The sequence below is a fragment of the Panthera uncia genome, unplaced genomic scaffold (genome assembly GCF_023721935.1).
Source record: "Panthera uncia isolate 11264 unplaced genomic scaffold, Puncia_PCG_1.0 HiC_scaffold_349, whole genome shotgun sequence".
Lineage (NCBI taxonomy): Eukaryota > Metazoa > Chordata > Mammalia > Carnivora > Felidae > Panthera > Panthera uncia.
The window spans coordinates 32,181-58,638 of NW_026059483.1; the positions used below are offsets into that span (position 1 = coordinate 32,181).

Consider the following 26,458-nt stretch of genomic DNA (forward strand, 5'->3'; position numbering starts at 1 on the left):
CCTTCCTTTTTAAGGCTGAATGAGATTCTGTTATGTGTACATACCACACTTTGTTTATCCGTTCGCTTGTCGGTGGACATTTGAGTTGTTTCCACCTTCATGTATTTTTTAATAACCAAAAATTAACTTAAACAAAGGAAGTTTAGCGAGAGGATCTGATCTGGGAGCTTTTCAGAGCCAGCTCAGAAGGCTAGGGGCAGCATCAGCCGCCCCCTAGGAGGAGAGAAAATGTCCCCTTCATGGGCAACCGCTGGTGATTCCCACCTTCAGCCCTGAGAGGAACTCCCCTTTCCTTTCTTTGAAAGTTGGTCCCCTGAGCGCTGCCTGGGAACTCAGGGCTCCTTGAACGCTGTACCTGCCTCGGCTCCTGCTCCAGGGAGGCCAAGGGCACTGGGGGAGCAGAGGCTGGCTGGCTGCCGGTGTGGCTCACCTTCCTTCCCAGCCACAGGCAAATGGGGTGATGGGGTGGCAGAGGCTGAGCCAGCAGGAAGGGCTTGGGGCCCTGCTGAGTCCCTGGGGATGCAGGTGCTCTCCAGGGGGAGCCCCTGTGCCCACCCATGGAGGGCCCTCAGTGCTGGAGGGCCCCATGTCAGAAAACCCCGGGTTCAGATGAAGAACCACCAGACCGGTTCTCTGCCTGTTACTTGCAATTTTCCAATGACGGCTAAGTTTTCACGCGATGACTGCCACATTTAAAAAACATTTCTTCTTTTCTCCTCATGTTTTTAAAGGGACACTTACATGCTTGGGAATTTTGTAGTTCAATGATCACTAGCCCATCCACTACCTAGCTGCAACGTTGTTAATATTGTGCTATATTCACTCTGTCTCTCTCTTTCTATCTCTGGGATATCAATATGCATATATAAATACATAGACATACACAATCATATATATGTGTACACACACACATATACATACACATACATATATAAGCATACACACATGTACCCTTATACACATACATCTGCATATACAAACACACATATATGCATACATACAACACGCATATATGCAATATGTATACATGCACACACATGTATTGCACATGCACATGCATATATACACACATATACTCATATATCTATATATACACCCACATCTATATATACACATAAACGTACACACACACACATACACACACACACACACACATATATTTCCCCTGAACAAGAACTCTTCAAAAGTAAGGTCATCACGATCTTCACCCCCAAATACTTTAGTGAGCATCTCTTAAGAACAAGAACATCCTCTTACATATTCTTAAAGTCTTTATTCCACTTAAGAAGGTCAACAATAAAACCCTAATATAATCTAATGTTTAATTTTCCCCATTTGTCCCTACAAGGTCTTTTTCATGTTTATTTTATTTTATTTTATTTTATTTTATTTTATTTTATTTTATTGAATATTTATTTTATTTGTGAGAAAGAGCACACTTGAGTGGGGGAGGAGCAGAGAAAGAGGGGGACAGAGAATCCGAAGCGGGCTCTGCGTTGACAGCAGTGAGCCCGATGCGGGCTGAAAGGCACAAATGGTGAGATCATGATCTGAGCTGAAGTCAGGCGATCAACTGACTGAGTCACTCAGGTGTTCCTTTAATGTTTGTTTTTGAGAGAAGAGAGAGAGAGAAAGAGAGAGAGAGAGAGAGAGAGAGAGAGAGCAAGAGCATGTGTACAGGAATGGGGGTCGGGCAGAGAGAGGGCAACAGAGGATCCAAAGTGAGCTCTGTGCTGACAGCAGCGAGCCTGATGCAGGCTCAGTGAGATGATGACCTGAGCCAAAGTCAGAAGCTTAACCTCCTGAGCCAGTCGGTCACCCCCAAAAGGTCTTTTATAGCTGTTTTTCCAAAACTAGAATTCAGTCAAAGTCTACATATTGCACATATTCGGCTATGTCTCTTAAATCTCTTTAACCTTAAATGTCTCTATCCGCTTTTTTTTAAAAACAGCATTGACTTTTTGTTGATCCCAGGATAGTTATCTTGTAGAGGGTCTGGAAGTTTCCACCTTCTGGACATGTCTGTCTTCTCATGGGGCTATTTATCTTGCTCTAGCCTCTGTATTTCTTATAAACTGGGAGTTAGGATTAGAAACTTGATGAGATTCTTTTCTTTTTTTTAAAGACTTTTTTAGAGCATTTTTTTAGAGCTCATTTGTAAGTTCACAGCAAAATTGAGAGGAAGGTATAGAGAATTCCCATACACCTTCTGCCCCCACACATGCCTAGCTCCCCGGGTTATCAACATCCTGCACCAGAGTGGTCCATTTGTTACCACAGGTAAACCTATCCTGACACGTCGTTAGCACATAGTTTACATTATGGTTTACTCTTGGCTTTGTGTTTTCTATGGCTTTGGACAAAAATATGCTAATGACACGTGTCCATCGATGCAGTATCATGCACAGTATTTCCACTGCCCTAAAAGTCCTCTGTGCTCTATTTCCCTATTCTCTATTCTCCTCCCTTCCCCTAACCTCTGGCAAACGCTGGTCTTGTAACTGTGCCCATAGTTTTGTCTTTCCCAGATTGTCATATAGTTGGAATCATACAGCATGCAGCATTTTCAAACTGGCTTCTCTCACTTTGTAACATTTAAGTAAATTTAAGACTCCTCCTTGTCTTTTCATGGCCTGAGATCTCATTGTAACTCATTTCTTTTTGGCACTGAATAATATTCCATTGTTTTGATATGCCACACTTTATCCATTCCCCTACTGAAAGACATCTTGGTTACTTCTTTTTTTTTAATATTTTAATGTTTTAAAGATTTTTTTAATGTCTATTTCCTTATTTTGAGGGAGAGAGAGAGTGCTTGTGCACAAGTGGGGAAGGGGCAAAGAAGAAGGGAGGGAGTCCCAAGCAGGCTCCGTGCTGTCCGCGCAGAGCCCTCCGTGGGGCTCTGTCCCATGAACCGTGAGATCACGACCTGAGCTGAAATCAAGACAGCGACACTTAACTGACTGAGCCACCCAGGTACCCCCATCTTGCTTACTTCTAAGTTTTGGCATTTATGAATAAAACTGCTATACCGTAGGCCTTTCTGCAGACATAAGTAACTTGTCTTGGTACTTACCCATACTGAGGAGCGCGCTCACTGGATCCTACGGTAAGAGTGTGTTTAGTTTTGTGAGGAATTGCCAAACTGCATTCCAGAGTGGCTGTGCCATTTTGCATCCTTGCCAGCGATGAATGGGAGTTCTCATTGTTCCACATTCTCGCCCGCATTTGGTGTTGCCGGTGTATGGTCTGGATTTTGGCCATTCCAGTCGGTATGCAGGAGTATCGCATTGTTGTTTTAATTAGTATGTCCCTGACGACGTATGATGTGGAGCATCTTTTCACATGCTTTTGTTTTCTTTAAGAGTTATTTACTGGGGCGCCTGGGTGGCTCAGTCAGTTAAGCATCCGCCTTCTGCTCAGGTCATGATCTCATAGTTCGTGAGTTCGAGCCCCGCGTCGGGCTCTGTGCTGACAGCTCGGAGCCTGGAGCCTGCTTCGGATTCCATGTCTCTGTCTCTCTCTGCCCCTGCCCCACTTGCGCTCTCTCTCAAAAATAAATAAACATTAAAAAAAAAAAGTTGCATACTCCTCTGACCTAGCCAGCTAGGAGCCCCTGTTCTCTTTTTTTAATTGGTAAAATATATATCACATAAAACATACCATTCTAACCATTTTTGAGTGGCATTAAGTACATTCACATAGTTGCGCAACCATCACCACCGTCCTTCTCCAGGACTTTCTCATCTTCCCAGACTGAAACTCTGGACTCATTAAGCACTAACCAATCCCTCCTCCCTCCAGTCCCTGGCGACCAGCATCCTAGAGTCCGTTTCTGTGAATTTGACTACTAGCAACCTCATCGGAGTGAGATCATACAGTATCTGTCTGTCCTTCTGTGGCCGGCTTTGGGTGACACCTTTTGCCAAGAGGTCTTCCCAGGCGATGCCGTGCACTGAAGGTGCATCTCCGTTAGGAGGCTCATAGGAATAGCCGCTGCCGGGCTCTGCCCGCCCCTGCCCACCTCTCCCACCTGGCCACCACCTGCTCCCCAACCTCTCTGCCCCAGCTGCTCAGCCCTCTCTCACCCTGCCACGGCCTTAGCACTTGCCTTCTCCTCCCTGGCAGGCTCCTTGGTATCTTCTAGATTTCAGCTCGCATGTCTCCTTTTCATAGAGGCCCAAACGTTTCCCTGTAGTCACGGTCTCTTGTTTTCTGTTTGATTTTCTTCCTGGCGCTCCCCATAGCCTGATATTATACCCCGTTTGGTGTGTGCCTGCTTACCATCAGCCTCCAGGGTAAGATCTACAATAGCAGGGACCTGTTCCCTGGCGTGTCCCAGATCCTGGCAATGTACTTGGCACACGACAGGGGCTTGCATTAGTTCCCTCTTGCTGCTGGAAGACATGACCACAAACTTAGTGGCTTCAAACTAACACAAACTTATGATCTTACTGTTCGGGAAGCCCGAAGTCCTAAATTAGTTTCGGTGGATGGAAATGAAGGCGTTGGCAGGACTGTGTTCCTTCTGGAAGCTCTAGGGGGGAATCTGTTTCCTTGCCTTTTCCTGCCTCCAGAGACCGCCGGCACTCCCGGGTTCACAGTCCTGCGTCGCCCAGACTTCTGCTTCTGTCACTCCGTCTCCTGCTGAGTCTGACCCACTCTTATAATGACTCTGTGATTACACTGGGCCCACCCAGAGAATCCAGGAAGTCTCCCTACTTTACCCTCTTTAACTGAAACACATCTGCAAAGTCGTTTTTACCCTGTAAGGTCACATATTCACAGGTTTTGGAATTAAGATATGGGCACATTGGGAGAACCATTATTTTACCCACCACAGGGCTCATTAAATACATGCTGAATGAATGGATAAATGAATGGATGGGCCCCTCTGCAAACGGAGCGGTGAGTCCTGAATTCCAAGGCTGGCTCAGCCACTTACTGGCTGTGTGACCTTGGATAAATCCCCTCTTTCTCTGAGCTGCAGTTTCCTCCTTCATTAGATGTGTTCTGGGCACCCACAGTGTATCCCACTCTCAGTGGACCCTGGGAATACCAACACAAATAACAATAGACCCTCGCCTTCCAAGAGGTAGAGTTTGGCTTCTGGGAAGGGGTATGAGAAGGACAAAACCTGACATAATCTGCTCAGGCCCATGTTCCAAGTCACCCCACTGAACTTTCAAGTCCTGAGGGGGTGTGCTTACCTAGAAGGTGACATTTCAAATGATGCATGAGTAGGAGTTTGTGTGGTAGGGAAGCAGAAAGGGCACTGATGGCCAGGGACAGTCTGTAGACCTCTTTGAGGAACTATGGGGAGTGTGGTGTGATCTCTTAGGGGAGGGAGACTGGTGTGGAAGGGAGCATGTCTGGAAAGGAGGCCTTGGGGGCCACAGTCAGGAGCTTGGGCTCTGTCCTCAGGTCAAAGGGCCAGAGCTGGGTTTTGAAACAGGAGAGAGGCCTGCGCACTGAATCTGGGCCACACTCTGGCCACTGTGGTGTGGAGAGGGGATTGGGGGCCAGCATCTGAGCCCAAGGTGGAGGTGGCCTGGACTGGGCAGTGACAATGGGAACGGAAGTAAGGGGACAGATCCAAGAGACACGTAGGAAGTAGAATCAGTGGGATATGGCGAGAGATGGAGAAGGGGATGGGTGAGGAAGAGCTCGGAGACTGCCGGGAAGAAAGAACAGGCAAGATGGAAATGTGTGGAAGCTCTCTGAAACTGTTGAGGGGATCACGCATGGGCCCAAGTTGGGATTTGGGGAGAAGCGGCGGAAGATGCTAGTAATGGCCACAGAAACCAGCCCAGGGGATTCTCACGCCTCTCCTTTCGAAGACAGATCAGTGATGAAGTTCATCAAGGGTTCGGATGGGCCTCTGTTCCAGGTGAGGGTTAAGGTCTGGGCAGCTCCTGTCCACGTTCTCACTTGCCCTACAAACAACCACTGGGGTAAATAGGTAGGCTTGTGAAACCATCTCCCCCATTTCCAGATGGGCGAACTGATCCCGGAGATACCAGCGACATGGTGAAGGCCCTACGGTGTGAGGACTCTGGGGAGCACAGGCCTCTAAGAGGCCCAGCTCAAGGGGGATTTTGCAGGTCTCTTGAGACCCAGAGGGAAGGACAAGGCGGGGGTCCCCTCTGAGCTGTTCCAAGCCACAGAGAATTTCCTTTTATTTGGAGGAAGCGGGAGTTCTTCTTTCGTAATGTGAATGTCAGAGATTCTGGACCCACCGGTGACTAAGAGTGTCTGGGGCTCGTGGGTGTCGCGAAGTGCTTAAATACTCGGCCCTCCTGTCATCCGGTGATTACAGACACCTGAGCTGGGACACACAGGACAAGAGCATGGCCAGCCTGAAGATTCTGTTCCTGGCTGTCCTTGTCCTCCTTGCCATGACACTTCAGGCAACTGAGGCAGGTGAGGCTGGGGAGAGGGAGGACTCCCTGTAGAGGCCAGGGTCAGACACTGGGGTATCTTCCTCATGTAGCGGAAAGAGTAGTGGACTGAGAGCAGATGACCCCAGTCTGCCGCTGGCTCCGGACTAGTCACGTGCTTCTCTGGGCCTCGGTTTACACATCTGTTAAATGGGTAGTCTTTTATTTTTTAGTTTATTATTTATCTTGACAGAGAGAGAGAGAGGGGGAGCATGAGCACAAGGGCTGTGCCAACAGCACAAAGCCTGATGCGGGGCTCGAACTCACAAACCTTGAGACTGTGACCTGAGCCGAGATCAAGAGTCGGATGCTTAACCGACTGCCACCCAGGCGCCCTAAATGGGTAGTCTTGAAGGCCTGGAGTCTAGGATCTGTCTCGGCTGGGGTGGGGGGCTGTGGTGGACATGGCCTGCTGTCCTTCTACTCCAGAGAACTCAAGCATAGGATGCTTGGGGTGTGGAGAAGGAGCCACCAGAAGGAGCCATGTAGGATGGGACAAGGAAGGAGCTGGCATGAGGGATGTCCCCTTGGAAAACTGGTCCTGCTCTTCTACCACTACATTTTTGCTCCAGAACCTGCCCTCAACACCGAGGCCTTCCCTTCCCTTCTCCATCTCAGTGTAAATCCTCCTGCCCTGTGTTGGATAAAGGCACGAAAACTGGGCTGGGAGTCGGGCAGCCGTCTTTGGGTTTCCTGAGGGCTTTTCCCGCATCGAAGGCCCCATAACTTGGTGCCATTATCACCCCTTCCATCGGAGGAGGAAACTGGGCCTCAGAGACGTTAAGTGACTTGCCCAGGAAGGCCTGGTGACTCAGGGCAGAGCAGGCCCCGTACCCAGGTCTGCATGACTGGACTCTGCCCGGGTCCTTATCCTGACTCTCCAGAGTCCCACTGTGTGACTCTGGGCAAATGGTCTCCCTCTCTGGATCTCAGCCTCCCCGCGTGCACCGTGAAGGTCACGGGAGGCGTGAGCCGCAGCAGACCTCTTGGATTGCCCAGGGACTCGTCAAGACACGCGTGGGACTCAGCAGGGCCGGGGCTGGGCGCCGAGCGTTTCTGACAAGCTCCAGGTGGCACTGATAGCGCTGGCCCACGGACCTCGCCTGCAGTAGCCGGGGCTTCGTCCTGTGCAGAGTCTCTGGGTCCCGCCTCGAGGCCCCGGGCATCGTTGAATGCCAGTGGCTGCGAATCCCTCTGTCTCCACCTGACCGACCCGGATCGGAGACACTGGGCCCTCAGTGTCTCTCAGAGACCCCGAGAATGGGGACTCCGGGGGCTCAGAGTCCTCCGGGCACCGGCCTGCCACACGGGAACAGAAGTGCCGGCTCAGAGGCTGGGGCTGAGAGCCACCCGTCTGTGCCCCGCCGGTGAGTCTTCTGCACGTCTCCCTCCTCCAGGCCCCTATGGCGCCAACGTGGAAGACAGCGTCTGCTGCCGAGACTACTTCCGCCACCCCCTGCCCTCTCGTATGCTGAAGTATTTCTACTGGACTTCAGACTCCTGCCGGAGGCCCGGCGTGGTGTGAGTACAGAGCTGGGGACGCAGGGGCTTGGAGAGCCTGCCGGGCTGGCTCAGGAGGGCCCAGGAGCAGGTGGGTGGGCAGACCCAAGGACGGGAGGAGTGCAGCTGGTCTCTGTCCTTGAAACGGCTCGGCCCAGGCTGGGGGTGTACCGAGAAAAAAAAAAATCATGCGATCATTCAACAAATTATTTTGGACGCCTACTGCCTGCCAGGCAGCCTGCCGGGTTCCGGGGATGCAGAGCTGAATGAGCAGGGCACCAGCTGGCGGTTTACACGATCCAGTGCCTAGTGCGTGGAGGCAGCGCAGAGCCGTAGTGCGGGGTGCTCCCATCAGAAGCATCTGGGGCCCATCCTCCCCAGCACCCTGGGAGTTGGCGGAGGCAGCCTATTCTTACCAGAAGAAGGCTGAGGTGACAGAGAGCGCGTCCTATGGCCAGACGTGGTTCTGGGGTGACCGTGCTAACTCGGGTAACCCTCCCCGCAGAACTGCTAGGAGCGCGATTATTTCCGTTTTTTTTTTTTAAGTTTATTTCTTTGAGAAAGAGACCGAGAAAGAGTGTCAGTGGGAGAGGGGCAGAGAGAGAGGGAGAGAGAGAGAGAACCCCAAGCAGGCCCTGCGCTGTCAGCAGGGAGCCCGAGGAGGGGCTCGATCTCACAAACCGGGAGATCACGACCTGAGCCGAAATCAAGAGTCAGACGCTCAACCGGCTGAGCGCCTCTGTTTCCGTTTTACGAATGGACAAAGAGGTGCAGGGAGGGGAAGTGATTTGCTCCAGGCTGCCCTGTTGGAACCAGGACTCCTGGGTCCTTGTCCAGGGCTTTCTCCTGGGGTTCTTTTTCTCCTTTGCCTCTTTTCCTCCATTTCTTTACTTCCCTTTCCTTAGCCCGGAGCCCGGGCCTGTGCCTGCCACTGGCCAAGTGACGGGGCCTGACCCTGGGGCTCCAGCTCCTCCAGACTGCTGCCTGCCAAGCCCCTCACCAGGGTGTCTGGGTTTAGGGGCTCATGACCCCCTTTGGGGCTCCTTCATTATCTCTTCATTTGCTCCTCCTTACTTCTTGACCATCCCTCATGGTGGGTGGGTGGGGGGGTGCTGCAGGTGAATAACAAAGAAGGTTGAAGTGGGTTTTTGTCACTTTGACTCTGAGCCTCTGTTTCCCCATCAGTGTAACAGGAGTGATCACCTTCATTTATTTTTATTTATCAGACACGTAGAGAGTGCTTGCTAAATGCAGGCACTGTTACAACCACTTTATAAGTGTTAACTCATTTAATCCTTGAAACAGCCTTATGTTGTAGGTAGTGTTATGATCCCCTTTTTGCAGGTGAGGAAATGGGCCCAGAGAGGTTTTGGGGCCTCTTGAGTGTCACAGGGCACAGTAATAGTAAGTGGAGGGTGTGATGCTCGATGCCTGACATATAACAGATGCTCAAAGACAGCACATGTGATAATTGGATATTGAGCCAGAAGGGACTCTAGAAAGGATGTGTCTTGACAAATGGGAAGATCAAGGGGCTGAGTCTTGCCCAGTGTCACACAAGCAGCCAGGGCAAGCTGCCCACGAGGCCAAGATCAACACTGCTGCCTTCTTTTTCTTTCTGTTCATTGGTTTTCTGTGGGGTGGGGGGCAGATCAGGGGAGTAAGAGAAGCCAGAGCTTCTAGCTTCATGGACAAGCTCTTGAGAGGCAGGAAGGGAGCAGGGCTGGGGCGGGGGGGGATGTTTCTGACCACTGGCCAGCTTTAAGTCCACTCCTGCCCACAACAGCTGAGAGCCCCAAGGGCCTGGCCTGGTACTTACAGCACCTTGGGCAAAGTGGGAGACTTAGCCCGCAAATGCTAAGCGATCTTGGGCCAGTGCCTAGTCCTCTGCTTTGTGCTTTGCGCCCCCAGGGGGCACAGTGAATCAGATCTGACCAGCTCAGGCACTCAGGCAAGCTGCTTTACCCCTTCAGGCCCCACTTTCCTCACCTGTGAAATGGACAGAATGATAGGGCCTCATAGGGTTGTCGTAAGGACTTATTAAGAAAATCAATGTTAAGGGGCACCTGAGTGGCTCAACCGGTTGAGTGGCATCTCACTCTTGGTTTCGGCTAAGGTCATGACCTCACAGTTTCCTGAGTTTGAGCCCCGATTCGGACCCTGTGCTGGCAGCTCGGAGCCTGGAGCCTGCTTCGGATCCTGTGTCTCCCTCTCCTTCTGCCCCTGCCCTGCTCACATTCTGTTTCTCTCAAAAATAAATAAACATTGAAGTAACCTTTACAAAGACAAGACAAGGAAAAGAAGAGAAAATCAATGTTAAAAGTCCAAGCCAGCTCCTGGCAGTGACAGGGTTCCAGAGCACCTACTATCTACTGCTCTGAACACTTCTGTTTATATTAACTCATCTAATCTTCATTCAGCTCCTGTGAGGACCATGATTATTATCCTCATTTCACAGATGTGGAAACTAAGGGACGTGCTAACAATGGCAGAGCTGGGCCAGAGGATCTGGCTCCAAAGTTCATGCTCTTGGCTCTCTCCCAAGGCAATATCAGCAATGATCACGAGACTCTTGGGCATTCTATTTCTTGGCCTGACCTGGCCCTCAAGCCTAGACGAAGAGTCCAGGAAATTCTAGCTGCTCTTCTCCCCTCTCCCCGCTTAAGAAGTAAGTTTACATACAACAGAGGCCTTGTAACCTTTGAACCGCTCTAGATAGCAGGTACCCCGGCATAGGGTGGGTGCCTCATAAATGTGAAGTGACTCTGTCTAGTGGGCATCTCTGCATACAGTAAGTGACTCATAAATGTTAAGCTTCCAGAGAAGGGATGTGGCATTCTTGCTGCATGCTAATGCTCCCTCATTGCCTCCCTGGTGTCTCCTTCCAGCTTCCTTACGGTCAGGGACCGGGAGATCTGTGCTGACCCCAGGCTGCCCTGGGTGAAGAAGATTCTGCAGAAGATGAACCCATGAGAAAGGGCCCTGCCCTGATGACCGTGGCCTTGGCTCCTCCAGGAAGGCTCACAGAGCCCCACCTCTCGGCCGTTACAGCCGCCCCTCAACACAAGCCTGTGCCGATGGATCTCTCCGCAATCTCTTATCTCTGTGCCTGTAGCTGTCACCCTCAGAGGAGCCTCCACACTGTCACTCATCTCCCCTCTTGTCCCTCTAACCTATTCTCTGCCCCACCGCAGCCAGAGGGGCCACAATCCTGGTCAGTTACTCTCCTGCTCAAAACTCTTCCATGGCTCCCCATTGCCCCAAGCTGAGGTGAGAGCTCCTGAGCCTGGCACCCCTGTCCCCAGCCCTGCCTCATTTCCCTTCACACATGTTGGACTCCAGCAACCTGTTCTCCAAACCCGTGCCATACATGTCCACTTCCAGGTCTTTTTCCAGGCTGCACCTGACGCCCAGGATGCCTCCCCACCACCTGTGTGTGTCCACCCCTACCAGCCCTCCGAGGCACTGCTCAACCCAAGCAGCCAGCAATTGAGTTTTATTTTTCAGATGTCCCCTGGCCCTCTGTCTCCTCTTAACAGCCTTGATCACAGTCTACCCAGAATTCTCAGGACTTGGGGAACTCGTCCTACCGCCCCAGTGGCTGGATCAAGGTCCCACACCTGTTACTTTGTCCATTGGCCTTCAACGCAGAGCACGGGGCATGGCTCAATGAATGGCTACAGACTGAATCAATAAAAATAATGTTCCTCTGCCACGGCCCATCCCCCAAAGGCCCTCACACATCAATACAGAGACTCAAGTTCATCTAGAAAGCAGCCAGTTGAGTCAATTGTGAAACCTCAAATTTACCCAGATTCACCTCTCTTCCCCATTTTACCTCTGTGTTGGGTTTTTTGACTCTTTCTTGTTTCCCTCTTGCTCCTCTAACCTCTGACACCCAGGCTTGACCTCTTCAGAGTTCCCCACTTTCCCTTTCTCCTTCCCCAAATAACTGATAACCAACTTTATGCTACAGTGTGAATGACTACCCTTGGCTTGATATTGCAAGCTCTAATTATATTTCTATAAGAAAAGAGGGCAAATGCTTAAGAGGCCAAAGGGTTGAATGGAAAAGTTTTAGGAACTGTTTGGGAGGGGGACGACGTGGAACTTTCCTGGCCCTGGGAGTGTGTAGGGTATAGTGAAGGGAAAGAGCCTTGGGTGGAGATTGTTCTCACCTGGGAGGGGCCAGGATAAGGCCTGGGACTTGGGGCTTTTCTGCACTTTCTTGGGGACAATAGATTCCCCAGGTCAAGGAAATAAACTTTACACGTGCTCGTTTCTCTCCAAGGGAGCGTGGTGCAGTTTAGCAGGGTGGTTGATGCTGTGTGAATCTAAGGAGACCACTGACCCTCTCTGAGCCTCGCTTGAGAATGAGAAGACCCATATTATGGGGTTGCTGTGGGGTTCAGGTCCAAGACATGGGGAACAAAACTCAGTGTCTTCCAGGGCCCAGAGCCCAGGGTCATCTGCCCACCGTGAACACTGAAAGTGTTAACCTGCCCACTGCCTGCGCACAGGGCCCTCAAGCGTCCTGGGATTGCTCTCCCCTCCTGTCCTGCCCCGGTCCCTCGGGCCTTCTGAAAAATAAACCCTCTACCACAGTGTCTGCTTTGTTCCTTGGCATTTGCTTTCCCTGGGAGGTGGGGCAGGGGGCACGATCGCCACCTCTCTCCCACGGGGAAGCCCTTAACATTACTGACCTGTGAGCTGGCCTGCCCAAGGTCACCCTGTGAGTCGGTGGGAAGCCAGGATTAGACGTCAGACCTGGGGAGCAGCTGTGCCGGTGCCGAGAGAAAGCTCCAGACATTCGTCCACCGGGCCTCACCTTCATCCCCCGCCCCTCATCCTCCTCCCCCACCCTCTTGTCAGGAGGATCTGATGAAATCACTCATTCGGTCCCTAAGTCTAGAGCTTTAACCAGCATATTCAGCCAGCCAGCCAGCCAGCCAGTCATTTAGTCACCGATTCAATAACCCAACCTCAGCCTTCCCCCTTCAAGCATCACCGCAGAGGAGGAGGAAGGTGTATTAGTCAGGAAAGGCTGTTTCCTGCAACAAACCGCTCCAAAATCTCAGTGGCTCAATTGCACAGAAGCTTTTTTCTTCGCGTGTGACACCTGATGCTGGTCTGTGGGCTCCTACCTTCCACGGGGTCATTCAGGGACCCAGGCTCTTTCCTCCTCACGGCCCCACCCTCCTCCGGGACCCGGACGGCTCCCCAACCTCCCGCGGATGGGGAAAGAGAACGTAACCTTGTAGGAGGACTTCACGAGCCAGGCCAGGAAGCGCGGCTCCTCGCCTCTGTCCGCCTGCCATTGGTGGAACTCAGTCACGTGGCCACCCTGCCTGCAAGGGATGCTGGGAAGCATAGCCAAGCTGTGCGCGGGGAGAAAGCGGAGTGGGTATGGGGAGCGTCTCCTTCGTGTGCTCCTCAACTCCTCTGGACCTGCTTTCCTGGAGTTCTACCCTCAGCTCATTCTGCCCAAACAACAGAAAAGGACCCTGCTGTCCCTGGGACATCTTCGTTATTTTCTCAGTGGACATCTTGGCACAAGTGGCCTTTGCTCCCCTTCCGATCTGGCTCTCACGGTGGGATTTCCAGGGCAGTGGGTTCAGACACCCAAGAGCACTTGTCTGGGAGGCGGGGAGAAGCATCGAGAAGAGCATACGCCATGCATTCAGATAAGCACAGGAACTCTCACTGGAGTCTGGAGCAAGTTACCTGGTCTCTGAGCCTCAATTTCTCCCTCTGTGAACAGAGGCAATAAAAGCAGTTATCACGAGGTTAGCAAGAGTACGTGAGATTGTGAGAGTCCAGTAGGTAAGAAGGTCTAGCCTAAGATAAGCCTAAGCCAGTGGGATAAGACAGCCTAATACACAAAATGGGCAAAGGCTTGAATATATATTTCGCCAAACAAGGTGTATTCAAATGATCAATAAACACATGAAAAGATTCTCAATATCACTAGTCATCAAGAAAATGCAAATCAAAACCCGATGGCTGTACCACTCACACTCGTTGGGATGTCTGTTTTAAAAAAGGAAAAAAACAGAGCATGCAACTCTGGATCTCAGGGTTGTAAGCTCTAGTCCCACCTTAGGTGTAGAAATTACTTAAAAATAAAATCTTGGGGTGCCTGGGTGGCTCAGTCGGCTAAGCACCTGACTCTTGATTTTGGCTCAGGCCATGAGCTCATGGTTTGCGGGATCGAGCCCTGTGTTGGGCTCTGCGCTGACAGTGCAGAGCCTGCTTGGGATTCTCTCTCCCACTCTCTCTCTCTGCCCCTCACCCCACCCACGAGCTCTGGCTCTCTGTCTCTCTCTCTCTCTCTCTCTCTCAAAATAAATAAATAAATAAACATTAAAAAAATAAAATAAGTCTTTAAAAAATCAAGATAAAATCTTAGGAAAGAAAAAAGACAAGATCGGTGAGCGTCTAGAGAAATTGCAACCTTGTGCATTGGTGGTGGGACTGTAAAGTAGGGTGGTCATGGGGGAAAATAGTATCGCGGGTCCTCAAAAAATCAAACGTAGAATTATCATCTCTTCCAGTAATCTCATTTCTGGGGATGTACACAAAAGAATCGAAAGCAGGGGCTGGAACAGCTATTTGGACACCCATGTTCATAGCAGCGTCCTCCCCAATAGCCAAAAGGTGGGCAGAGCCCCAGTGTCTGACAGGTGAATGGAGAAGCAGAAGCTGGTACACACACACAATGGAATATGACTCAGCCTTAAAAAGGAAGGAAATTCCAGGGGGCGCCTGGGTGGCTCAGTCGGTTAAGCGTCCGACTTCGGCTCAGGTCGTGATCTCACGGTCCGTGAGTTCGAGCCCCGCGTCGGGCTCTGTGCTGACAGTTCAGAGCCTGGAGCCTGCTTCAGATTCTGTGTCTCCCTCTCTCTGACCCTCCCCTGTTCATGCTCTGTCTCTCTCTGTCTCAAAAATAAATAAACATTAAAAAAAAAAAAAAAGGAAGGATATTCTGAGCCCTGCTGCAGCATGGCTGAACTTTTGAAGACATTCTGCTAAGTGGAACAAGCCAGTCACAAAAGGACGTACACGCTATGACACCTAAAGTAGTCAAAGTCATGGAGACAGAGAATAGGCTGGGGGGTTGTGGGGGCCAGGGGAGGAGTAGGTGGGAGTTACTGTTTAATGGGCCCCGCAGTTCGGTTTCGCAAGGTGAGCGAGTTCTAAAGATGGATGGTGGTGATGGTTACACACACATGTGAATGTCACTGAACTGAACACTCGGAAATGGTGCAAAAGGTGAATTTTACGATATGTGTATCTTGCCACAGTATAAAAGAAGGTATGGCCAGGGCTGTGCACAGACAGAGGAAGGGCCAAGTGCATGTGAACAACTCTTCTCGTGGACCAAAAGAGGTGAGCTGAGCAGAGCTGGGTGAGGTAGGGAGGAACTAGGCAGGACTGTCCCCCAGGGGCCCTGGAGATGGCCGTCTCACTAGCCACCCTGTCCCTCCTACCATCCTGGGCCCCCACAGGAGTGTCCCTGGCACCCTGCTCTGCTGTTTCTGTTCTGCTCTGGGGGCTCGGGGAGTCCCGCCCATCCCACAAGAACACTCAGGCTGCCTGCTGCCCGGGACACCCAGGTGGGCTCCTAGACTGCCTGAGGAAGGTGTGGGGAGGATGTCCCCTCCCCCTCCTCTCCACCGACCCCCGAGGAACCCTTTCTCCTGCCACCCAGCGCTGTTCTAATTGTTGCTTTAGTTATTTCTCAGCTCAGAACCTCCCCAGCTCCCCTCTGCCCCTGAGCAGAACTCTCACTCCTCACACCAGCTTTAAGGTGTCCAAAGCAGCCTCCCTGCCCACTTCGTCCTCAGAGCCAATGGCATGGGACCGTTCCCTATCCCCTTTTTCCCTTGGTTAGCTTTTCCCTCTGCCAGGAATGGTATGTCAAAATCCTGCCTATCTGCCCAGTGTGGGTTACTTACAAATCACAAAGGGGACAGGGGCGCCTGGGTGGCCCCATTGGTTGAGCATCTGACTCTTAATTTTGGCTCAGGTCGTGATCCCAGAGTTGTGAGATCAAGCCCCACATTGAGCCTTGCGTAGGGCTCTGTGCTGAGCGTAGAGCCTGCTTGGGATTCTCTCTCCCTCCCTCTCCCTCTCTCTCTCTCAAATAAAAAACAAAACAAACAAACAAAAAAACAAAAAACAAAAACAAATCACAATGGGGATAACCCTTCTCCAGCAGAGAGACCGAGGGTAGGTGCCCATCAATCAGTCCACCAAGGGCAGCGGAACAACCTGTGTGCCATGACGGATATAACAGGTGTAATGTGAAAGATACAGCATTATTCATAACAGAGTCTTGCCAAGAACATGTAGCTGGGGTCTAATAGAGCCTGTAGATCTGACTGCAATTTACAGGAAGTGAATAGGTTAGGGGAATGAATTAGATGACATCACAAAGAAACCATTAGATAAATTATGAGATCAGTGCATAAGACAATAGTTTTGAGACTCTTCAGAAAGTGGATGTGCAGGGGATCTTTTGTAGACTAAAAATAAATGCCAGTTGCAAGGCAGAAACCTAGATTGAACCCTGGTTCAAAAATAAAAGAGAGAAGGAGGGGAGGGAGGGAAGGAGGAATGGAGGGAGGAAGAAGGAAAGAAAAAAGGGGGGGAAAAAAGGAAAGAAAAAGAAGGGTAAGCTAAAAGAAACATTTTGGGGACAATGGAGAAATTTGAGTATTAACCAAATATCACATGACATATAGGAATTATTGTTAATTTTGTTAGGTGGGGTAATAGTATATTTATGTAAGACAGTGTCTTTATACTGTGGAGATGCGTGCTGAAGGATTTAGGGGCAAAGTTTCAGACATCCATAATTTACTTTGAAATGGCTTGGCAGGAAAAAAAAAAAAAAGCAAATGTGGGAAAATGCTAATCATTGAATTTAGGTACCGAGGATATGAAAGATCTTTGTTCCCTTCCTTCTTCTTTATTGTTTAGAATTTTTCAAAACAACACTGTAAAAGAAAGCAAAATTCTGCCCATCTTCTGATTGAAACATGATCTCTCTCTCCTGCTCACCCCTGCTTTCCTTGATTCCTGGACAAGAATAAAGCCTTCTCTCCCTGTCCCAGGCCCACAGCCCTAGAGTCTGTGGTAGGACTTCTCTTTCCTACTGAGCTAGGGCTCCTTGGAGCAGGGACTCCGTGTATGTGCCTTTGAGTCCCCGTGTCACCACAGGGCCAGGCACACACCAGGGTTCAATAGCAAACGCTCACAGCTCATGCGTGCCTGGCCCTGTGAAAGTGGTTAGTTTTGTGAACTCCCCCAGTGAGCCATTTGGTGAAGTTGCTGTTAGCATCCCATTCTACAGATGGGGAAGCTGAGGCTCCACAAGGAGTGGAGTCATGTTTGGCTTCAGGTCTTGGCTGACTTGCAAGTCTAGTTACTGTGTCCAAACTGAATTATCTAAACTCAGTCCTTAACACCTTGATAAGATAAGTGGGGCTGACCAGTCTGATATTGCAGGGGCGGGTGGGGGGTGGGGGGAGGAGCTGGGCCGGAAGAGGGTAGAGATGTCCCCAGGGGCTGAACAAGGAAAAGCTGAACCGTACTTGGTGTTTGAACACCTTATGGGTGTAAACTCACTTAATCCTCAGCAGTCCTCACGGTGGGGATAGAGAGAGGTTGTGTAGCCTGATGGTCATGAGCTCAGACTCCAGGGCCAGCTGGCTGAGGCAAATCCAGTCTCCCTCACTCCTACCTTCACGCCCCAGAAGCCTCACTGTGTTTGGGGGAGCAAGGGGGCCTCTGGCCATAGGGGCTGTGACTTCTCTGCCCAGCCCAGCCTAGACCAACTGGCTCTGGAGCCTGGGGCAGTGGCTCCGAGACAAACTGGTTCCCAGTTGGCTGGTAGCCAAAGACACCTAGATAGGAGTGGGGTTCATTGATAACTCCTGGCATCAGGCTGGGCTAGGTGACCGTTGAACTCTTCCAGGGTGTCAGGAATTGTTGCCATTGCCTTTAGGGAGGGCCGCCCTCAAAGCGGGCTGTGCTGCACCCACACGCCTCCATGCATTTCCACCAGCGTGGTGGGAGCTGGCTGGCCGGCCGTCACGTGACGGAGGGAGAACCTGGAAAGTCAGAGCTGCGAAGCCCCCCTCCCCAGTGGGTGAGTCCAGCTCCCTCCTGTGCGGGGGGGAGAACCGAGCCGATCCCCCGCCCCCAAGAGAGGGAGGCCTTCTTCAGGGCACCTACCAAGGTGCAGGCAAGGACTGCACCCAGGGTGAGACCAGCAGCCACGCTGTTCCCTGCGGGGCCAGAGCTGGGCATGGCGGCAGGTGTAAAGGAGGAAAGGAGAGGTCAAGCAGCTGGAGGCAGGGAGGCCAGGGCTCTTTCCTGCGGCCTAAACTACACGCGCCCCTGTGCATGTCTAGTCTGTTCTCCACCCTAGTGCTCTGAATGACCTGAGGTGATTCCACCCCTTCTCTGGGCCTCAGTTTCACCATCTGTCCCTATGAAGTTAGGCCAGATCATTCTTCCAGCAAACGTGTACTGTACCAAGGCCCTATTGTTTGCCAGGCTCCATGCGGGGCTCGGGGATACATTGCTGAATGAGATCCCCCGGGGAAGTGGGGCTTCGAGGGGGAAAGGTTGGGGGGTCTTTCATGAGGTGGGAGGGATGTGTCTCCCAGATCAAAGGAGAGCTTGTCCGATCCAAACTGTAGGGTCCCGAGACCCTCCTGGCCTGCTGGCAGCCGGCACTCTGTTCTTCCGTCCTTTTGTTTATTGCTTACTTAGGGCTGGGGTCCCAGGCCAGAATCCAGGCCGGGCGGACGTGGGTAGCCCCGCAGATGGGGGGTTGAGGATGCCTTTTGAATGCTCTCAAGCCCGGTCCAGCTTCCCAGGCAGGTCTGATGTGAGGAACCCTAGTGAGCGGCCAGCCCGGTCCCCCCCTCCCCTGCTGCAGGCCCGAGCCAGCTCTGTTCCTTGGCAACGTCCTGAGGAATCCAGCGGCTGCACGCTGGCTCCCTTCCTTTCCCCTCCCACCGACTGCCTGCGGGGGCTGGAGGCGGAGGCAGAGGCAGCAAGCCCCATTATAAAAAGCGACAGGGCTCAGGCGGCGAGGGCACGGCACTGAGCTCAGACACCCAGACACCGGCCCTGTCCGGACCCCCGCCCGGACCCCCGCCCGGACCCCCGCCCGCCCTCGGCCATGGCTTCACCACCTCTCTCGTGGCTGCTCCGCTTGGCCGCCCTCTGCCATCTGACTGCGCTGCTAGCCGGTGAGTGCGGGGGAGACTGCAGCCCCACTCGTGCCCTTCAGGCCTGACATGGGGCGGGGGGCAGACCCCACCTGGGTAAGGTCCATAGCAGCTCCTTCCAAAGGGTGTGGTACAGGGGGCTGGGCTCCTCCCTGACCCCAGATTCAGGGCTGTCCCTCCTGCTAGAAAGATTTCCAGGCTCGGAGACTGTGCCCGCCTGGCCCAGTGAGCAAGGGAGCTACCGCTCTGGCAGTGCCGAGAGGTGGTGTGGACCGCACAAGGGCGCCAGGCACAAAGGGGGTCTTAGGAGGGAGGGGGGGAGGGAAGCCTGAGGAAGTTCCTGCCGGGCGTCTGGGTGGGGGGCCCTGGCTGACAGCGGGCTGGGTCTCTCCCCCCCGGGTTAATGTGTAACTGGCAGCCCAGATTCCTGAGTCGCAGCAGTGGCAGCGGCCCAGGCCATGGTAGGGATTTTCTCCTGCCCTGGTTTTGAGTAGGGGGCCCAGGAACCGTGGAGACCAAGGTCATTGCAGATCAGGGACTGGGCTTGTTGCTGTTGCTCTGCTCTGTAGTCCCTCTGCCCGTATCTTGACCATGATAGCATCCTCCTCCTCCAAGCATAGCTTAGAAAATGCTTTCACCTCCAAATACTTGCTTTCTGGAGTGTAGGACGTGGTAGGGCATGAGGTATGCATCCCACTGACACGAGAAGATGGAGACCCAGGGAGGTCTGAGCCAGACCATCTGGCAGGTTGAGGCTCAGAGAGGCTAGGAGCCTGCCTTGGGACACACAGCAAGTCTGAGGGAATGAGAGCTGTCTCAAGCTGCCAGGACACCTCCATGGAGCAAACTGCCTTTCGAGTCCTTCTATGTGGGGGAAACCAAGAACAGACCAGGGAGCAGGTGGTGGTGATGGGGGGCATGAGAGGCCAAGTGCTGCTGGCCTCCTGGGCTTGAACCCTAAAGCCAGAGGTGTTTGGAGGCAGTGAGCACTAGAAGACAGGGAATCAGATGGAAGTTGCTTTGCCATGGCCGTGACCCCAAGTGGGGTCTTGCCTTCTTTGGTCCCAGCGACTACACCCTCGAATATAGCTATTGCCTCCTGTGCGGTGAGGCCCAAAGCCTAGGAAGGCATTTTGGAAGCGGGAGGAGCACGGGTGCTGGAGTGAAGGGTTCGTATGGTAAGATAAAGAGGGATCCCAGGTCGGGGTTGGGGGGGACCCTGGACACTCTGTTTATTTCTGCCCTGATCTTGGTCACTGACTTTGCCAGAAGATACACTAATTCAACCCTTCTGAGCCTCAATTTCACGTCCTCCTCCTGGTATTGGGCTAGACTCACCTTGGAGGTCTTCACCCACACTGACGTTTGTGGCTCTGAGAGACCCCCTGGGAGGCCCCGCAGGACGAAGGAGTGTATGGTGTGGTCCAGAAGCCGGAGACACCCCAGGGGGTGCTGGGAGCTTTGTGGCTGCAGCTCTGGCTGGTGCGGGGGGCAGGTGCGTCAGTCCCCAAATGTGGGTTTGCGGGGCTGTGGCAGGAGGGAGGCTTCTCTGCTTTATATAACCAACCTGCAGATACAAGTCAGAGCAGAGAATTTTCTCCCCAAGCACTGACGCATTCACTCCTACTCAAACCCTGACAAGAAAGAGGGGGAAAAAAAAAACCTGTTTTAAGCTGCTGTAGTCTGCCCCCCGATTAGCTGTGGAGGTGGATGGGGAAGGCACGGGAAGATAAATTCAGACTGTCAGATCCAGGCCCCGGTCGAATTTAAATAAAAATTCCTCTATTTCTTCGTTGGTTCAAATTGTATGTGCCACAGAGTGCTTTCTTGTGAATTTTGTTCATTCATTGAACAAATATTCGTTGGGCATCGGCTGGGTGCCAGCCCCCGTTGTAGGTGCTGGGGCCACATCAGCGAATAAAACGGCCAAAGATCCCAGTCCTCAGAGTGCTGAACACTCACCGGAGAAGACAGATGATACAAAAAAATAAATCAGTAAACCATTTGGTCTGTTAGAAAGAAAAACATGCTGTGATTTATTCACATTAAAAAACATTTTTTTTTCAACGTTTTTTATTTATTTTTGGGACAGAGAGAGACAGAGCATGAACGGGGGAGGGGCAGAGAGAGAGGGAGACACAGAATCAGAAACAGGCTCCAGGCTCCGAGCCATCAGCCCAGAGCCCGACGCGGGGCTCGAACCCACGGACCGCGAGATCGTGACCTGGCTGAAGTCGGACGCTTAACCGGCTGCGCCACCCAGGCGCCCCAAAAAACATTTTTTTAATGTTTATTTATTGTGAGAGAGAGCGAGTGGGGGAGGGGGAGAGAGAGAGAGGGAGAGAGAGAGAGAATTCTTTTGCACTGCCAGAGCAGAGCCCTACGTGGGGCTCAAACTCAAGAACCATAAGATCATGACCTGAGTTGAAATCGAGTGGACGCTTAACCGACTGAGCCACTCAGGTGCCCCAACAAGCTGTGATTTAAAAAAACATGGAGGGGGGCTGCGGGGGGCAGGGAGGAGGTGTTGAAATTTTAAGTAGGGGTCAGGAGGGACTCCCGGAGAAGTAGCCATCAAGGGAGGTGAGGGAAGATCTTCATGGGTGTCTCTTTCAGGCAGTGGTTCTCAATGGGTGATTTGTGCCCCCCCCCAGGGGCATTTGGCAATTTCTGAAGACATTTTTGTTATTACAAATGTCGCCAAATTTCTGGTTGGGGGATGCTCAGAAATCTAGTGGGTAGAGGGCGGGGATGATGCTGAATATCTTACAGTGCACAAGACAGTTCCCACAACAAAGAATTATCTGGTCCAAAATGTCAATGGTGTTGCTGTTGAGTAAACCCCCGGTCCAGATATTTAAAAATCTTCACTCTCATAACCACCCTGTGAAGCAGATATTACCACGCCCATTTTACAGGTAAGGGTACTGAGGCTCAGACAGCCTAAGTGACTTGTCCAGGACACACACCTGAGCAACGGCTCAAGCCCTGTCTCTATCGCCTCACCCAGAGACCCACAACATTCTTGTCTCCTCCTGCCCATAAGCCTCTTAGCAGTCCTTGAGGTCCAGCCTACAGGATACCTCCTCCAAGAAGCCTCCCTTGATTACTTGCAGTGGGAAGTGGTCTCTCCCTCATGCAAATCTCAGCACATTTAGGGTATATTCTGGAACATGGTGTTTCCACCTGGTGTTTAAGGCTGTTTAGAATGGGGGGGGGAGGTCCAGAGGTTGGGAGGAAAACAAGATCTGCCACTAAGCAGCTGTGTGGCCTCGGGCAAGTCATTTAACCTCCCTGATTATCAGCTTCTGTGTCAATTAAATTGAGGTAACAATACTCCCTTTGCAGGGGTGCTGGGAATTAACAGCAGATGTGCCTGTGCTAAGCACAGGGTCCAGTACAGAGTAATATAAGTCATGATACTTTGTGGGCATGTCTTGGCTGCCCTTCAGGCTGAGACCTCCTGAGGACAGAGACAGTTCTACTCACTGTGCCTCACAACACCCAGCACGGGGCCTGGCAAGAGGGAAAATCAGCATTTGACTGAGAAAACACCACGAGCTAATAGTGTGGGGTTGAGGCACTCTCTCTAAGCTCAGCACCAGCACCAATGGGAGGAAGGAAGGGCTCAGGGTTAAGAACAAGAGGGCCCGGGTCTTTGTAGATGCTCAAAAGTAATTCAGTAAGTGTTGGCTGAATCAGGAAACGGATGGATAGATGGATGGATGGATGGATGGATGGACGGATGGACAGATGGGGAGGTAGGCGGAGGGGTAAGTAAATTGAGACATTATTTCATTCAATTACTATTTTTTGAATGTCTACTTTGTGCTGGGAAGCACTGTGACACCAAGACTGGCAAGGTCCCTGCCTTCTCAAAACTCATATGACAGTAGATGGCTGGCTGGTTGGAAGCATTATCTCCAATGACAGGAAAGAAAATTTCAGTTCCGAGAAGAAAAGCCTCCTTAGGTTAGTTATACAACCCTTCCCCAGGAACAGAACCTGGCCAAGGGCATTTAGGCACTGTGGCAGAAGGTGGGGACTTTGGGGACAGGCTGATTTCGTGGCTCTTTAAAGCCCCAGGAGTAAGCAGTGGCCTGCCCCATCCTGGGACACAGAGTCAAGGACACAGACTCACAAAACCTAGCATATCCCTCCTGCCCACTGGCAGCCTCCCCGTGGCTCTAGGTCACCTGAGGGCACTGTTCCGGGGGTTTTTCAGAGAAGGGCACCTACCAGACCAATCCAGGGAATTGCCTTCCCAGCTCTGTTCAACAGGGTCTATGGAGTATGCAGCCGAGTCATTCCAAAGGCAGGTGATAAGGCAGCGAAGTCGCTTTCACATCCTGGTTCCTCAGAGAGAAAGGACAGCCTGTGGCTTAGGGACCGGCCACTGGAGTGCTTCCTGCCCACCTCAGGAGCTGCTAGTGCCGCCCCTTGATGGCCCAGGCTAGCGCAGCCCTGCAGATCCTGAACCACCCTTCCACAGTTGGGGTGGGCTGAGGCTACGGGGGAGCGATGGGAGAGGAGGTGGCACATTCTAGAAGGGGTGCATGTGCGTGTGCTTGCACCTGTATTTGGGAAGGCAGAGCCTGTTTGCACATCCATGTCCGTGTAAATACTTGTGCATGAGTAAGGATCAGCTGGGTCCTCCCTGGTTCTGCTGGGCTCTCATTCAGCTCTCTGGACTCCACTGCCCTGGAAGTCCTGGCCTCTAGAATTTTGCAAAACCCTCTGGGGTCTTGCTTCTGCTGCATATGACTTTGACCCAGCTCCGAAACTCAGGCTCTTCCTTATTTTTTACATACCCTTCTTGAGAAGACACCAAGCAGAATAAATGTTGCTGGCGATTTTAGGGCAAGGAGGAAGGAAGAAAGGAAAAGCCATGCAAACAGCTTTTCAAATGTTTACATAAAATATTTGAGCTCTCAACTCTCTGTTGAGTCACCCTCACCCTGTCCTGGGGTTTCTCTCTGGCTACATGCCATCAGCAGGCCATTAGCCATCCCACTGTGCCCCCACCCCACGCACAGCCCCCACCTTCCACCCCTTCTCCTTACTCCTGCTCCCTTGTCTTGCCCAGGGGGCTCCCAATGGCCCCTCGGTTCCCCTTAGCAACTACTCCCACACTCCTCTTGGGTCTTAATGGCAGAACAAAGGATCCCCTACCCCCTACTCAGCAGACCCAGCTCCCAGCTTCCTTAGAAGGTGGTTGTACTTCCACACTTAAAATTTTTTATCTATTACACGTGCCTGATCATATGTATGCCTTTATGTGTTTTTGGGGGGGGTGGTATGTGTGTGCATTCTGTTTGTTGGTGTGTGTGTGTACGTGTGTGTATGTGTCATAGGGTGGGCACATGAGATGTGGTGGAGAGAGGTCTGGGTGTATCTCAGAGGTCATGGAAATCCATGAATATGAATCAGCCTGTGAGGGAGGAGTGGGGTGTGTATGCAGGGGGTGGAGGGGCGGGGGGTTGATAGTTGAGCTGGTGACTTACTGGGGGAAAGGGGGGGGGTGCGTAGACCCATGGGCCCAGAAGAGATCAGAGCCTGGCCTCACAGGAGAGCCCGTCCCATCACTTGCTGGCTGTGTGACCTCAGGCAGGTCCCTGTCACTCTCCGATTTGTCTCCCCTTCTGTACACTGACCAACGACAGTGACTTAATTTCATTTTAAAAAATGTTTATAGCTTTTAAAAAAGTTTTTATTTATTTACTTATTTATTTTGAAAGAGAGAGAGCATGTGGGGGAGGGGCAGAGAGAGAGAGAGAGAGAGAGAGAGAGAGAGAATCCCAAGCAGGCTCCACACCATTAGTGCAGAGCCAGATGTGGGGCTTAAACTCATGAACCATGAGATCATGACCTGAGCCAAAACCAAGAGATGCTTACCAATTGAGCCACCCAGGCACCCTAGCTGGCAACTTGATTTTTATTTATTTATTTTTTAACATTTATTTTTGAGAGACAGAGCATGAGTGGGGGAGAGGCAGAGAGAGAGGGAGACACAGAATCCAAAGCAGGCTCCAGGCTCTGAGCTGTCAGCACAGAGCCCGACGTGTGCTGTCAGCACAGGGCCTGAGCTCAGGGACTGCGAGATCATGACCCGGGCCGAAGTCGGCCACCCAAACGACTGAGCCACCCAGGCGCTCTGCAACTTGATTTTTATTTTTTTATTTTTATTTATTTAAAAAAAATTTTTTTTAATGTTTATTTATTTTTGAGACAGAGAGAGACAGAGCATGAGCAGGGGAGGGGCAGAGAGAAAGGGAGATACAGAATCTGAAACAGGCTCCAGGCTCCAAGCCGTCAGCACAGAGCCCGACGTGGGGCTCGAACTCACGAACTGTGAGATCATGACCTGAGCCGAAGTCGGACGTTTAACCGACTGAGCCACCCAGGCGCCCCACAACTTGATTTTTAAAATGAACCCTTACTACGTGCCAGGCACTAAGAGCTTTGTAAGTGAGACTACATCTTCATTAATTTATATAACATCCCTATGAGGTAGATACTATCACTGTCCCTATTGCACAGGTAGGGAAACTGAGGCATAGAGAGGTTTGGCCGGGGATGGGGGACTGAGGTCAAGGGCCTTGAAGACCAGGGTGTGCAGGGCATCGGCTGTGTCCTGGGACTGGGAAGCCAGATGCCCTTGGACAGTCCTGCTGACTGGGGGGCCTCTGTGGGCTCAGGACAGCACCTCGGTGTGAAGAAATGCAACGTCACCTGCAGCAAGATGACCTCGGAGATCCCTGTGGCTTTACTAGTCCACTACCAACGAAATCAAGAATCCTGCGGCAAGCATGCCATCATGTAGGTACTCGGGCTCTCGGCCTCTACTAATCCCTGTCCACATTCTTCCTCCTCAACCTGGGCTCCCGCCAAGGGCCTCAGCAAATGCTCCTCCTGCTCCTGGCTCCCTGACTCCTCGATGACCTTGATATCTGTGTCCCAAGATAAAAGTGGGAGCGGCTTCCTGAAAGGCCTTTGGTCTGGAGCAGCCACCAAGGGGTGGTATGTTTTAGGCAGCCCTTGGACCCGCTGGGCAGATAAAGCACTGTGGTCTCAAGGGCAGGCTCCAGACTCCAACAGATGTGGTGCAAATCCTGGCTTCACCACTGACAGGTTGCGTGGCCCTGCTCACACTCCCTACCCTCTGGGCTTTAGTTTCCTTATCTATAAAACGGGGTAGTTGGGAGGATGAGAGGTGATCACGTAAATAAGCAGCTTGGCAGCAGGGTGCCCAAAAGCCGCTGATGGGAA

At 51.9% G+C, this 26,458-nt stretch overlaps 1 protein-coding gene across 1 annotated transcript; it reads left to right on the forward strand.

Moving 5' to 3' along the window:
- The first annotated feature begins 6,350 nt into the window (after positions 1–6,350).
- On the forward strand, positions 6,351–12,600 carry LOC125917967 (C-C motif chemokine 22-like). The gene is made up of 3 exons (XM_049624025.1): positions 6,351–6,423; positions 7,838–7,961; positions 10,829–12,600. Exons 1-3 carry the CDS (start codon positions 6,351–6,353, stop codon positions 10,911–10,913), a joined length of 282 nt encoding a protein of 93 aa, XP_049479982.1. The 3' UTR covers positions 10,914–12,600.
- Positions 12,601–26,458: the final 13,858 nt, after the last annotated feature.

Bases quoted from the DNA above. Each gene is read 5' to 3' on its own strand.
- LOC125917967 (XM_049624025.1), top strand. From the start codon at position 6,351: ATGGCCAGCCTGAAGATTCTGTTCCTGGCTGTCCTTGTCCTCCTTGCC. The intron at 6,424-7,837 runs GTGAGGCTGGGG...TCCCTCCTCCAG, and splicing joins ACTTCAGGCAACTGAGGCAG to GCCCCTATGGCGCCAACGTG. The intron at 7,962-10,828 runs GTGAGTACAGAG...GTCTCCTTCCAG, and splicing joins TGCCGGAGGCCCGGCGTGGT to CTTCCTTACGGTCAGGGACC.